Below are 12,812 nucleotides of genomic sequence, written 5' to 3' on the forward strand. Positions count from 1 at the left end.
TTATATTGCAACCTTTTTTGGTCATAAGTATTATTTTCATTCCAGCTTCATTAGTTAATTAATACGGACTCTCACAATCTTCACACTTGAATAAGGGTTTCAGTTTCCCATAGATCCATATATAGCTCTCACACCGACGATGAACCGTGACGTGTCACAGCCGTTAGCCACGTCACCGGTTCTCAAAACCGAAACCGGAACAACTGATCGGCGTTACGTTATTAAACCGGAATCGAACGGTTCGGTTAATGCTCCGGTTCGGAATCGTGACACTAACGGCGTCGTTGTATACACAAGGAACAAGAGATTGAAAAGTAACGCTAATGAGCGTAGTAATTCAAGTGGCAAAGTTGTGATTAACGATGTAACCGAGGGTAATTCAAGTGGTAAAGTCGTAATTAACGATGAAACAAAGGGTATTTCGGTAATTCCAGTGCGCAAGGGTGAGAATGTTGACGTCGAAGAAGAACCGAGTGGTTTGAAGTGTAATTCCGGTGGAAAAGTTGTAATTAACGATGTAACCGAGGGTATTTCCGTAATTCCATCGGGCAACGGTAGCGTTGAAGAAGAACGGAGTGATTTGAAGTGTAATTCAAGTGGCAAAGTTGTAATTAACGATGAAACTGAGGGTAATTCCGTAATTCCAGTGTGCAAGAGATTGAAAAGTGCAGCTAATGAGTGTAATTCAGGTGGTAAAGTTGTAATTAACGATGAAACAAAGGGTATTTCCGTAATTCCAGTGCGCAATGGCAGCGTTGAAGAAGAACTGAGTGATTTGAGGTGTAATTCAAGTGGTAAAATTGTAATTAACGATGAAACAAAGGGTATTTCGGGAATTCCAGTGCGCAACGGTGGCGTTGAAGATGAACCGAGTGATTTGAGTGGTAAAGTTGTAATTAACGACGTAACAGAGGGTAAAATGGTGGAAATTGAAGTCAAAGAGGAGTCAACGTTAACAGTCAACTGTGTTACTACTGTTAATGTGGAACCACTTGATATGTCTAATGAGAATTTGGAATTGTTGGAAGGTAAATTGATTACATGTGGTGAAGTTCATGATAGTAATGGTGTGTCTGTATTGAGTAGTAGTATGGAAATATCGAAGAAGATATCGATTATAGGAAGACCTACTACCGTTAAGGAGCTTTTCGAAACTGGTTTGCTTGAGGGATATCCGGTTTTTTATAATGGTGGCAAGAGGGTAAGGTTTTTTTTTTTGTTACATATTAATTGTTGCATGAAAATACCAATATATTATAATTAACTATGCTATACTTGTATTTGGAATGATTTGGGTTAGTGGCGTAGAGCCAGAATTTTTACTGAGGGGGTTCAAAATATATAGGGAAAATTACCAGGTTTAGCCCGTATTTGTGTATATAAACACCTTTTATATGCTATTATACACTTTTATACCAGGTTGATACATTCATGTTATATGGGAAATTGATCACGTGTAGTAAAGTTCATGTTCGAGACTTGGTTTGCTTGAGGGATATGCAGTTTTCTATAATGTTGGCAAGAGGGTAATGCTTTCTAAGCTTAAACGTGTGTGGATTGTTTATTTGTTTGTTTTCTTACGCATTAAGGGGTCATTTAGTAGCTGATTAGAGTTATGCAGGTATTAGTAATACATGTATTAGTTATTAGGGAATGGTGGCAAGAGGGTAATGTTTTTTTTTTTTTTCTTTATGTATTATTGTTGCATGAAAATATCTGTACATTATACTTCACCAAAAAAAAAATAAAAAAATATCTGTACATTATAATTAACTCAGCTATACTTGTATTTGGAATGATTTGGGTTAGTGGCGCGGAGCCAGAATTTTTCATAAGGGGGTTCAAAATAATACAGGGAAAATTATGCTCTATGTATAATTGGAGAAAATATTTACGCCACGTTGCCCATATTTTGAGTTTGTTACCCGGTTTAGCCCATATTTGTGTATAAACACCTTTTATACACTATTATGCACTTTTATACCAGGTTGATACATTATGTATAATGCTTTTCCGCAGGTATAGTGTTGTATAATATTGTATTTAGGCTACGTGGCGTAATAAGTTATGTTGGGCTGTATATTTTTGAACCTTATAATTAACTCTGCTATACTTCTATTTGGAATGATTTAGGTCAGTGGTGTCGCCAGAATTTTTACTGAGGCGGGGTTCATAGGGGCTCAAAATAATCAAAATTGATCCCTCGTTACTGCCCAAAGGAGCAGTAATAGGTAGGGATGACACGATTTGAACCCGTGGCATTTTGTTTGTAGAGAATTCCTGTCTTAGGTAAACGCAAGAGGACGTCAAAGGGATTGAACATTTACTATAGTATATACATAAAAATAATTTCAACCTTGTATATATAGAGTAATTTTCTGCCCGTGAACCCCTTGCTCCCACCTGACTCCGCCCCTGATTTGGGTCTGGATAGAGCAGACTGGTTACATATGATCTTGACAGAGGCTTAATAATAGTTGTTACAGACACACACACACACACAAAAAAAAAGACACATACATATTCATTATTAGCTAAAGAAAGGGCTGGAAACGCACCCAACGGTGTGGCCTAGTAATCAATGAAGTGGGTTGAGAATCATGAGGTCTTAGGTTCAAAACCCGCAACACTAGGTGATTTCTTTCTATCTCTCCAAGTCTTGTTGGACTGTGTTATCCGGTACCTGTGCTGGTGGGAGGTAGCCGATACCCCGTGACATTATTCGAGTGCACGTAAGCTGGCCCATACACCACGGTTATAAAAAAAAAAAAGGGCTGGAAACACCGTGTGTAGATTTTTTTGGTGTTGCCCAGTTGTCGGACTTTCTTCTTTCTGGGGTAGTTATGGGAGAAAACCATTGGAGCCCGTTTATATTATGCGATGTGATTATTAGAAAACAATGTATGTTGAGTGTGCTCTGTTTATAGAGTTATAGCCCGAACATGAATGGGAGTCGAGTTGAAAACAGTAAAGCAGCATTGGCATTCAACTGTGGAGTGTGGACATGTTACATGGATTTATTATTGCAGGAAGCTACATCATTTAGTTTGCTGTGCAGTTTCTCTTGTCAAAAAGCTTATCTAGCTTTTCCTATCAATGTTCCTCATCTAGTTTGGACTGAAAATTCAAAATGGTCATGGAATTGATTAGTTTTATCTTATTCTGAAGGCTGAATTGTCTTAATTTAGGGAATTCCACTGAGGGGAACAGTCAAAGATATTGGAATTCTATGTTCTTGTGATCTGTGCAAGGGTGCCAGGGTGAGTATTTGTTATTTCTGTATCTCTTTTTTGCTCTTTGTTGACTCTGTAGTTGTTTGGGTCTTAACATTTCCATTAACTGGCTGTATGACTTTCTTTTAGGTTGTTCCTCCTTGCAAATTTGAGATCCATGCATGTAAAACATATAGACGTGCATCACAGTATATCTGCCTGGAGAATGGGAAGAGTCTCCTTGATGTGGTCAAAGAATGCAGGAAAGGTTCTTTGAAGAATTTAGAAGCAACAATTCGGAGCTTCATTGGCCCGATTCCTGTGAAAGAAAATATCATATGTCAGAATTGCAAAAGTGAGCTTTCTTATGTGAAGTTGAATATGTTGACAGGTTTTCGCACAAGTACACTCAAATGATCTTTTTCTTGATTTCTCATGGTGGCCAGGGTATTTTGCTGCAACTTCAGTTGGAAAAATTGATCAAATTTGTGATTCTTGCGTAGTCTCTTTAAGATCAGAAGCCACTCCAACTCAGTCAATAAAAGTTGAAGCTGGGTATGTTTCTGTTGAAAATAAGCTTATGATTATATTGATACTTTTGGGTGTTTCACTGGACTCTAGTCTTCTTATACTCCATCAGTTGCATTTTATGTGTCTTAGTTTGACTAGGCATGAAGTTTTAAGAATGTAAAGAAGACTTTTGAATCTTGTGGCCTTAAACTAAATAGCTTTGGCTCAGACCCTGTATATGTATTAAGAAATTAAATATTTATAAATATTTGACTGTGAAGGAATCCATCAACTTCAAATCCTGGATCTGCTTGTGTCCAAGCAAAAGGCTAAGTCGTAAGAGCATGGTCTATTAAATCTATTTAGCGCGAGGCAGATGTTTCTGCTCTCAGTTGGCTTTCAGGATTAGTGCTTCTGATGAATGGAATAAAACTAGTGCTTGTCATGAACTTAAAGCTATTTATCATTCTTTCGGACAAGTAGCATGGATTTAACACTATTAATTGCATTAACCAAAGGACACTTTGTCACATCTCATGTTTCTTTATTATTAATATCTTTTTGAGAGTTGAGTTTATGATTTTTCCTTGTAAGCATTAGCTGATTTATTCTTATGAATGGTTATGTTGCAATTTATATTACTTTTTAGTTTGTATAGATGTATTTGCATAGTCAGAAGCTCTCAGTAGTCTCTGCTCTTGTTTTAATGACATTGCTAATCTTGTTTTTGCAAAATTAGGATATTTGAGCCCGTTCTGAACATAAATTCCTCCGAAAATTCAACTGCGTCAGATACTTCACTAAAAAGGAGTAGAGGAAGAAAAAAGAAAAAGTTGGTATCTTTTCCAGTTGACTAATTCTGCTTGATTTTGCAGTCTGAATATTTTCAGCATGACTAAATGGTTTAGCCAACATGTAATAATGATGTTTTATTATTGCTGTAAGGGCTGTGGAAATATATTCAAGGAAAAAGTCCCTCAGAATATCTTCGGCGCATATAATCTCAGGAAGGAGGGATCAGTTGAAGACACCAAACAGGTGTGTTATGTTACTCAATGTTTCTCTATTTGATATTTTCACTTTGCTTTGTCTGCAACATCAAATTTACTCTGTAAAAATGCAAATTTTTGCCATCTCTCTCTTATGCACTTTTATTTGGAACCATCTAGGTTATCCAATCCAGTTCTTTCTCCACACTCAAATGGAGCTGCCACGATGTGCAACTCTTTCGGAGATAAGATGCAGAGCAAGATCTCAAAAAAGTTGGTGAATATTTGGCTAGTCAATTGCCAGTAATTTCCTTTTATCTGATATATTACCTCTCACTTGTATGGTGCCTGTATTCTTTAATTCAGATTGTCGAAATCCATTGCAGCTTCGAGTTCCTTGAAAATTGGTTCTCTTGGTGTTTCAGTACACTCTAGGACCCAATGGAAAATTACAAAAAAGTTGGTGCCATTCCTCTTTGACATTTGCTATTCTGGATTTCATCTGTCAGCACATTTCTTTAAGTCAATGTGATTGCTTGCATTTAGGGATCAAAAACTGCATTGGTTGGTTTTTGAGGAAGGTGGACTGCCCGATGGGACTGAAGTAGCTTATTATTCTCGTGGAAAGGTACCGAGCATTCCCTTTTCTTAGTTGAGACATCTTATAAGTGCTAGATGCTAAATATGGTTTGTTTTGTTATAATTGTGATTTGCTCATTTATCATTGGCAGAAATTGCTCATTGGTTATAAGCAGGGATCTGGTATATTTTGTTCTTGCTGCAATTCTGAGGTACAATTCTTGTAGCTTGCATAATTTTTCCAAAAAATGAAAACCTTGGTTCTTTGCATAGGGTTTCATAACCGTCACATAAGACATAATGATTGCTTTCCTGTCATGGTTAGGTTAGTCCATCACAATTTGAAGCTCATGCAGGTTGGGCGTCTCGCAAAAAACCGTCAGTGTCATTCTTCTGTTTAGCTGTCTTTTAACGAAAATTCATCCTCATTAGCTGTTAGCTTACCTTTTTCTTCTGACGCATTCCCATTTAGATGTTTGACATTTTCTCATGTTTCTGCAGCTATGGATACATTTACACTTCAAATGGAGTGTCCCTGCATGAATTTGCTATATCCCTATTGAAAGGCCGTAAGTCTTCTGTCAAAGACAGTGATGACCTGTGCATCATATGCGCAGATGGTGGAAAACTGGTGCTTTGTGATGGATGCCCAAGGGCCTTCCATAAAGGTTAAATTGTAGGGCCTTAATATTTCCACCCAACACTTTCTTTTGTGCATGTGGGGTTTCTTTATTTTCTTATTGATGATTAAAACCATCAAGTTCTATTTCATCATCCCATGCATTAACTAGCTTTTCTTTTTTTCCTTTTTTCGGGTGTGTCCGCGTGTGTGTGTTGGGTCAGGTTATGACAACTGCTCATAAATTTGTCGTCTGGCATTAGAGCACCAAGTTAGACATTGGGACACAACCCCCGCCCTTACCCCCACACTACCCTCCCGGGGCAAACTAGAGAGGCATGTTAAGATAAAGCAAAAGAGATAAAGAAAAGATATTATATATCGCTAATTGTGGAAGTTACTGTCGAAGTGCCAGGATTGTTTAGTTTGTAATAGGCTCAAAACTCCTTAGATGTCTTTCAGGTTTAGTGTGCTCTTCATATCTTGGGAGGACAAAGTTAGAGAGGAAAAAGTATTAAGCATATTGTAGAGGAAGATAATATGTCTGAAACAATTTCAACTCTGATCATGAATCACATTGTGCAATGTTTTGAACCATTTTCCATCTAAACTATCTTATTCAGTTCTTTAGAGGAGTCTCTGATGATGAATAAGGATTACTCAAGTGGACTGAGGCCTTGTTTGTTTATATTAAGATGAAGATGTATGAATCTGAATAGGCATAATACATAAACAGGCCCTCAAACTTGGCCTCAGCTAGCAAGTGTTCCCTCCAACTTTGGGGGTGGACAAGTAGGAACCTCAACTTGTCTCCACTTTGCCAGTTAAACACTCCAACTTATAGAATGATCATCTAAACACCTCAAATTTTATGTGCCACGTCAGCATTTGTGTTTACGTGTTCAACTTTATACAAGTTGAGGTGCCTACTTGTGCACACCCAAAGTTGGAGGGCATACTTGCCAGCTGAGGACCTGTTTATGTATTATGCCATCTGAATACATGTACGATTATTAATATATTGTTTCTGAATCTGGATGCTGGTAAATTAAAACTGTTTGTTTTCTCAGCATTGAACTTAATACTCTCTTCGACTAATCTATGTAACAGTTTTTGACTGGGCACGGAATTTAAGAAATTAAAGATGACTTAACCAAATATATCTAAAGTATCCTTTTAAATGAGTGGTGGTGAGAGTTCCCCTAAATCATGTCATTAAGGGTAAAATAGGGATGTTCGACAGCAGGGGATTTGCCTTCTGGGTCGAGCTCGTCGCACTGGGCTTGCCTAGTGCGGGTTACCTCTCCTGTGTGGTTTGCGAGCTATTGCATAGGAGCTGGGTTTACCCTGTGCGCACCCGAAGGGTAGCGGTTGCGGGTTCCCATGTCATAAAAAAAAAGGGTAAAATAGGGATGCTAAGCTTAAGTAGTTTCCAAAAAGAGAAAGGTGTCTTTCTTTTCGGGGACAGTCTAAAAAGGATAAGTGTCACATGAAACGAGATAGAGGAAGTATAATTTATCTTTATTTAGAAGCTAATAAAAATTGCCAAAATAAAAATAAAAATAGAAGCTGATAAAAAAAATTCAAAAAGACTAATAATTATATATTATATCCACTAATTCTAGAGAAAATATAAATTTACATGGTGTTGTAGAAATTGTTTGTTTGACAAAGTACACTCTTAAAGCTGACGGTGATGGTGGCGATCGACGATGATGGTTGTGGGGTGGTTGTCGTGATGGTAGAGGTTGCCTGTGGTGGTTATGTGGAGGAGGTGGAGTAGAGGTTGGTGGTGATGATGGTTGGTCATTAGGTGGGGGTTAGTGATAGAGGTGGTTAGTGGTGATGGCGTCGGCGGTTACACAGTGATAATGGGATAGCAGACTAAATGGTCACATTCGCATGAATCTTACATTCCTTCTTAAAAAAGCCCTTCTCAAAAAGACTACAAGATTTGAATGAATCAGACGTACCGAGAGCAAAGAATGGTTGCACAAGGACAAAACAAAAATATTCTTCATGGGCTAAGATCTGAATGATTCAGATTCATGCCTCGTGCCTCCTTTAAGTGAAATCAATTGAGCTAAGGTCTACAGCAGTGAGCCTTTAAGTAGTATGAATTGATTGAAGTTGACCTTTTAGTTTTAGATGATAACCACTTCGTCTCTAATAATTCCCAACACGTTAAATTTGAAATATTGATCTATTCAGTACAAACACTTGGGAAGATTATCCTAGCGCCTTGTTAATCGACTTGAACTTGATAAAAATGTTGTACCTGCCTTCTTGTTTGTTTTGGATGAAGTTTTTGCTCTACCAGTTTGCCATGTGGACTGCTTCTGTAAATTCTTATTGATCCCCTTTAATAAGGAAGACACAGCCACTAAGTCACAAGTGGCTGTTACTTTTTCTTTTTGATGACGGTGGTCCCAGATAGCTTGCGCACACCTTGACTATTCCACTGGTACCTGCTACCTCCCACCAGTGCCCCTTCCCCCCTCCCAAGCACAAGTACCTGGACTGATCATCTCTAAAAATAAAAGAAAGAAATATTAAGGTTCTGATAGTTGTCTACTTAATCCTATAGATTTGCTTATAATGACAAATAAGCTGTGTTTTTGGACAATCAGTTCCATGTCTCCATTTAGGTGAGCAGCATGCAGCTATGGATTAGTTTTGAGAAAATTTCAGACTTGCCTCTGTTTCTTTCTTTTTTCTAGTTTTGAGAAAATTTCAGACTTGCATCTGTTTTGTTTCATTTTTCTTTCTTTCACCTCTTAAAAATTCTGGTTCCTTTACTGGTAAAATTTCAATATTCCATTTAAGTGGTATTGATGTTTGTTTTCAATTGTCTATGCAGAATGTGCATCATTGTCAGCTGTTCCCCTTGGTAAATGGTACTGTAAGTATTGTGAAAACAAGTTTCAGAGGGAGAAGTTTGCGGAGCACAATGCAAATGCTGTTGCTGCTGGGAGGGTTTCTGGTATTGATCCCATAGAGCAAATAACCCAACGTTGCATTCGTATTGTCAAGAACCCAGAAGAGGCAGAAGTTATAGCATGTGTTTTATGCAGGTAGTTGTCTGCTTTTAAAGTTGTTCAAAACCTAATGTCTTAGCTTTTGTAGTATAATGAAGCGAATATTTGTTGTACACAGGTGTTACGATTTCAGTAAATCTGGATTTGGTCCACGCACGGTTATCCTTTGTGACCAGGTATTTCCTCTACATTTCTTATAACTGCCTTATTCGACCAAGTTATATGATTAAAAGGCTTTACTCACCTTTCATATCCAGTGTGAGAAGGAATATCATGTTGGCTGCTTGAAGAAACGCAAGATAGCTGATTTAAAGGTTAGTCCATTTGCATTTTAGGATTATTTCATGGGAGATCTCCGTTCTTTGTCCAGGATTCCTGCTCCTTCATTTTGTTTCATTCCCTGTTTTCCTCTTTTCTTTTCCTTTTTAAATTTATATTTTTTGGGATTCTCATGTTAAAAATTTAGTGCAACTTGCATCGCAGGAGCTGCCTAAAGGAAAATGGTTCTGCTGTGTGGATTGCAAGAGGATCTATTCTGCACTGCAAAATTCGCTGAACTCGGGAGAAGAGAAGCTGTCAGAATCTTGCCTGGGCGCTGTAAGAATGAAGCTAAAGGAAAAGCGTTTGGATTTTGTTGGTGTTCCTGATGTGAGATGGAGACTTCTAAGTGGCAAAATTACTTCTCGTGAAACCAGAGTGTTACTAGCAGAAGCTGTTTCAATTTTCCATGTAAGCATCAGCCCTGAATTATTTTTGTCCACACTTTCAGTGAGCAGACTTTGGCTGTGATAACCATGTTCACTGTGTGATGTTACTTAAACTGTTTAGTCTCCAACTTATCTGAGATGGGATGGGTTTGCTGAGTAGGGTTCAGTTTTATGCCTTTACATTATTTTGTAACTTTGATTATGTGATTTTTATGTGGCCACATTAAGTTTAATTTTGAGAAATGAGAATTTAGACTTCATTAGCTCCATCAATATGGCTTAGAGACCATATTTTTGCTTTCTGGTTAACTCCCTGATTTAGATTTGAAGTTTTTATTCTCAGGAGTTAACCACGATTCTTTTGTGTATGTAACATGCATCTACTTGATGCCTTCCTAATACAACATCTTATTTCATCAATTTTTTTTTTTTTGAGAAATGAGAATTAGTGCTTCAAAGAATTTATTAATCATGAGAAACAGACTTGTCATCGCTATATTCCAATGGTAATTTCTTTCGTGGAATTTTACCTGCTGTTTCCTTCTGTAGTCGGAGTTGATATAATGTTCTCTTGATGTTATTTCGTCATATTTTTTCTTGTACGCTCACATAGAGGTTTTGTGACTTTCTTGTTCTGCGATGTTTTGTGGTTGGTTCATTTAGATTTTCTGTGTTCCCTTAAAGGGTTTTAAAACTATTTTGAGGTTGTATCTTTTGTTTTGTCAATGATATGAGTGAAAAAGTTAGAATCATCATCATTATTGACTTTTCAGGATTGCTTTGATCCTATTGTTGATTCGGCAACTGGACGTGATTTCATTCCATCTATGGTCTATGGGTAAGCTTCTTCGTTGTTATGCAGAGTGAACTGGATTTTTATTTATTTTGCCATTGTTGTTATCTATGATATTTGTTCTTCCTTGCAGAAGGAATATTAGGGGCCAAGACTTTGGGGGCATGTACTGTGCTATATTGACAGTAAAGTAAGAAATGTGTTGCAATTTGTTTCGTTTGAAACTTCTCATTTTTAAGCACATTTTGATTACATAACTTAAAAGGCTATTTGGTTATCGTGCAGCTCAATAGTAGTATCAGCAGGGATCCTCCGTATTTTTGGTCAGGATATGGCAGAGCTTCCTCTTGTGGCAACACGTATTGATAGCCAGGGCCAGGTAAAGCTGTGTAACTGTTCAGGAAAATGGTTCAATTTATTTTCTATCGGATGACTTTCTCTCAATTTTTGTTGCTTTACCTGTGTCGCATACTCTTTAAATTTCATTCACTACTTGATTGGGTTACATATAGTTACATTCTGAAGGTCCATATTTTGAATGTCTTGCCTTATTTATACTTATTTTGGCTTTTAAAGTTTGGAGTTGCGTAAAAAAGAAGGTTGGTTGCCTGACTGGACCATTTCTTTATAAACTTCTCCTGCTTGACCATATTTGACCCAACGTATGTAGATATGACGAATTTGTTAAAAAACTGGTGGAAGAGGCCCAGCATCCTCCAAAATTTATTGGCCAATCGCAGAAGTTTGACTTCTGCTGGACTACTGGCCTATTGGGCGGCCGGCAGTATTTCAGCTTTTACGTTCGTCTTTATTGTTGGTCTATTTTCTTCAAGATGATCCTCAAGGGGTTCTAATTTGGGTAATACTAAGACACATTTAAACCTAACTGGATGTCCCTTAACACCCACTCTAATCCTAATTCATTTTTTGCCACGGTGGAGAACATTGATTGGCAACATAGTGTATCTGACATCGTCATGTACTCATGTTGACACTAGATGTTTGATTCTGATGATTCTTTTATGGGAAATCATAGTTCTTGCTTATTACATGTTAGAGGCCTGTCAAGTAATTAGAAATAGTGGAATACATCTTATTAGCGATCTTTCTTCAGCTATTGTTCTTGACATGTCCAAGTTAAGAACGTATGCTTTGAATATTTACAGGGTTACTTTCAGTTGCTTCTCTCCTGTATAGAAAAATTGCTTGCATTCTTAAATGTCAGAAAATTTGTACTCCCTGCTGCTGTTGAATCAATGTCAATATGGACCGAGAAATTCGGATTCAAAGAGATCCCACCAGATCAGGTATGTTGTACAAGTCCTGGCCTCTGCTGCATCTGTTTTCCGTCTTCTTTTCCCCTTCGAATACAAAGCGACTATCCTTTTTAATTCTTCTAAGCGACTGTTTTACATTGCAGCTTGTCAGCTACAAAAAAACCTGTTGGCAAATGATTACCTTTAAAGGAACATCTATGCTGGAAAAAATGGTTCCTAAATGTCGAATCATTCGGCATGAGGAAACTGAAACTGATGCACCAGATGAGTAGTAGTAGGCTGCAAATAGGAATTTTTTTTCCATTCAACCCATTTTGTAGAGAGATTTCTGATCACATGTATATATTAGAATCTTATTTAATCAAAGAGGATGAGTTAAACTTTACAAATTATGAATTTGAGAGGATCAAAATTTTGTAAAGAAGGTTCTTATTACTTAAAAGTCAATGCTGTTGCATGTTTATAAGTTAGATTCGTGTGCTTTTTGTCGAACAGCCCCAACCCACCCCTTGGGTATTGAAAGAGTGAAAGAAGAAACATACCTTATCCTTTGAAGAATGCTCCAATATTAAATTTTCTGGGGCTGATGTGTAATCCCCAAATTGATTCAAGGGAGATCTTGTCAAAATAATTTAGAAAGATATTTTTGTTGTGTGGTATATTATGTATAAGCATTATAAAGAAAAGAAAATTTGGCTATGTACTTAAAAAATTATAGGAAAACTTCATCAAAAAAATTATAAGAAAAGAAGAAAAATACTAATAAAATTTAGCAAGAGAGGATGGGTTGAGTTATGCTCCATGATTTAGTTCATTTTGACCTAGCTAATTTTAGTCCAAGTAATCATTTACCCCCCTAATTGTTAAATTTGCACATTTTGCCATGTTCAAGATCAACCCAACCCTTCCATTTAATGCCCCTGATCTGGAAATTGGAGGTTACCCATCAACTTGATGACAACCGTGGTGCTTTTGATCAATAACCTCCCATCGGTTTTGATCAATATGTAGCCCAGACTTAAATGACGTTTAAGAACTAATATAAATTTTAGAGTTAATATCTGTTAATCATACCTTGTTGGAACTAG

At 37.2% G+C, this 12,812-nt stretch overlaps 1 protein-coding gene across 2 annotated transcripts; it reads left to right on the forward strand.

Annotated features, from left to right (window-relative positions):
• LOC132629970 (uncharacterized) lies at positions 1–12,194 on the forward strand. 2 transcript variants are annotated; one of them, XM_060345422.1, is made up of 21 exons: positions 6–1,201; positions 3,189–3,260; positions 3,363–3,567; positions 3,659–3,767; positions 4,462–4,554; positions 4,668–4,760; positions 4,892–4,984; positions 5,078–5,170; positions 5,258–5,339; positions 5,443–5,502; positions 5,616–5,668; positions 5,792–5,958; positions 8,770–8,983; positions 9,066–9,123; positions 9,205–9,261; positions 9,431–9,676; positions 10,428–10,492; positions 10,581–10,637; positions 10,733–10,826; positions 11,614–11,754; positions 11,868–12,194. In XM_060345422.1, the coding sequence occupies exons 1-21, from the start codon at positions 140–142 to the stop codon at positions 11,994–11,996; spliced, it is 3,243 nt and encodes a 1,080-aa protein (XP_060201405.1). In that variant the 5' UTR covers positions 6–139; the 3' UTR covers positions 11,997–12,194. The 2 variants fall into 2 exon arrangements, with proteins under 2 accessions (XP_060201406.1, XP_060201405.1); XM_060345423.1 differs by lacking the exons at positions 10,428–10,492; positions 10,581–10,637; positions 10,733–10,826; positions 11,614–11,754; positions 11,868–12,194 and having other exon boundaries at positions 1–1,201; positions 9,414–9,646.
• Positions 12,195–12,812: the final 618 nt, after the last annotated feature.

This window comes from Lycium barbarum, chromosome 3 (genome assembly GCF_019175385.1).
Source record: "Lycium barbarum isolate Lr01 chromosome 3, ASM1917538v2, whole genome shotgun sequence".
In the NCBI taxonomy this organism is placed as follows: Eukaryota; Viridiplantae; Streptophyta; class Magnoliopsida; order Solanales; family Solanaceae; genus Lycium; species Lycium barbarum.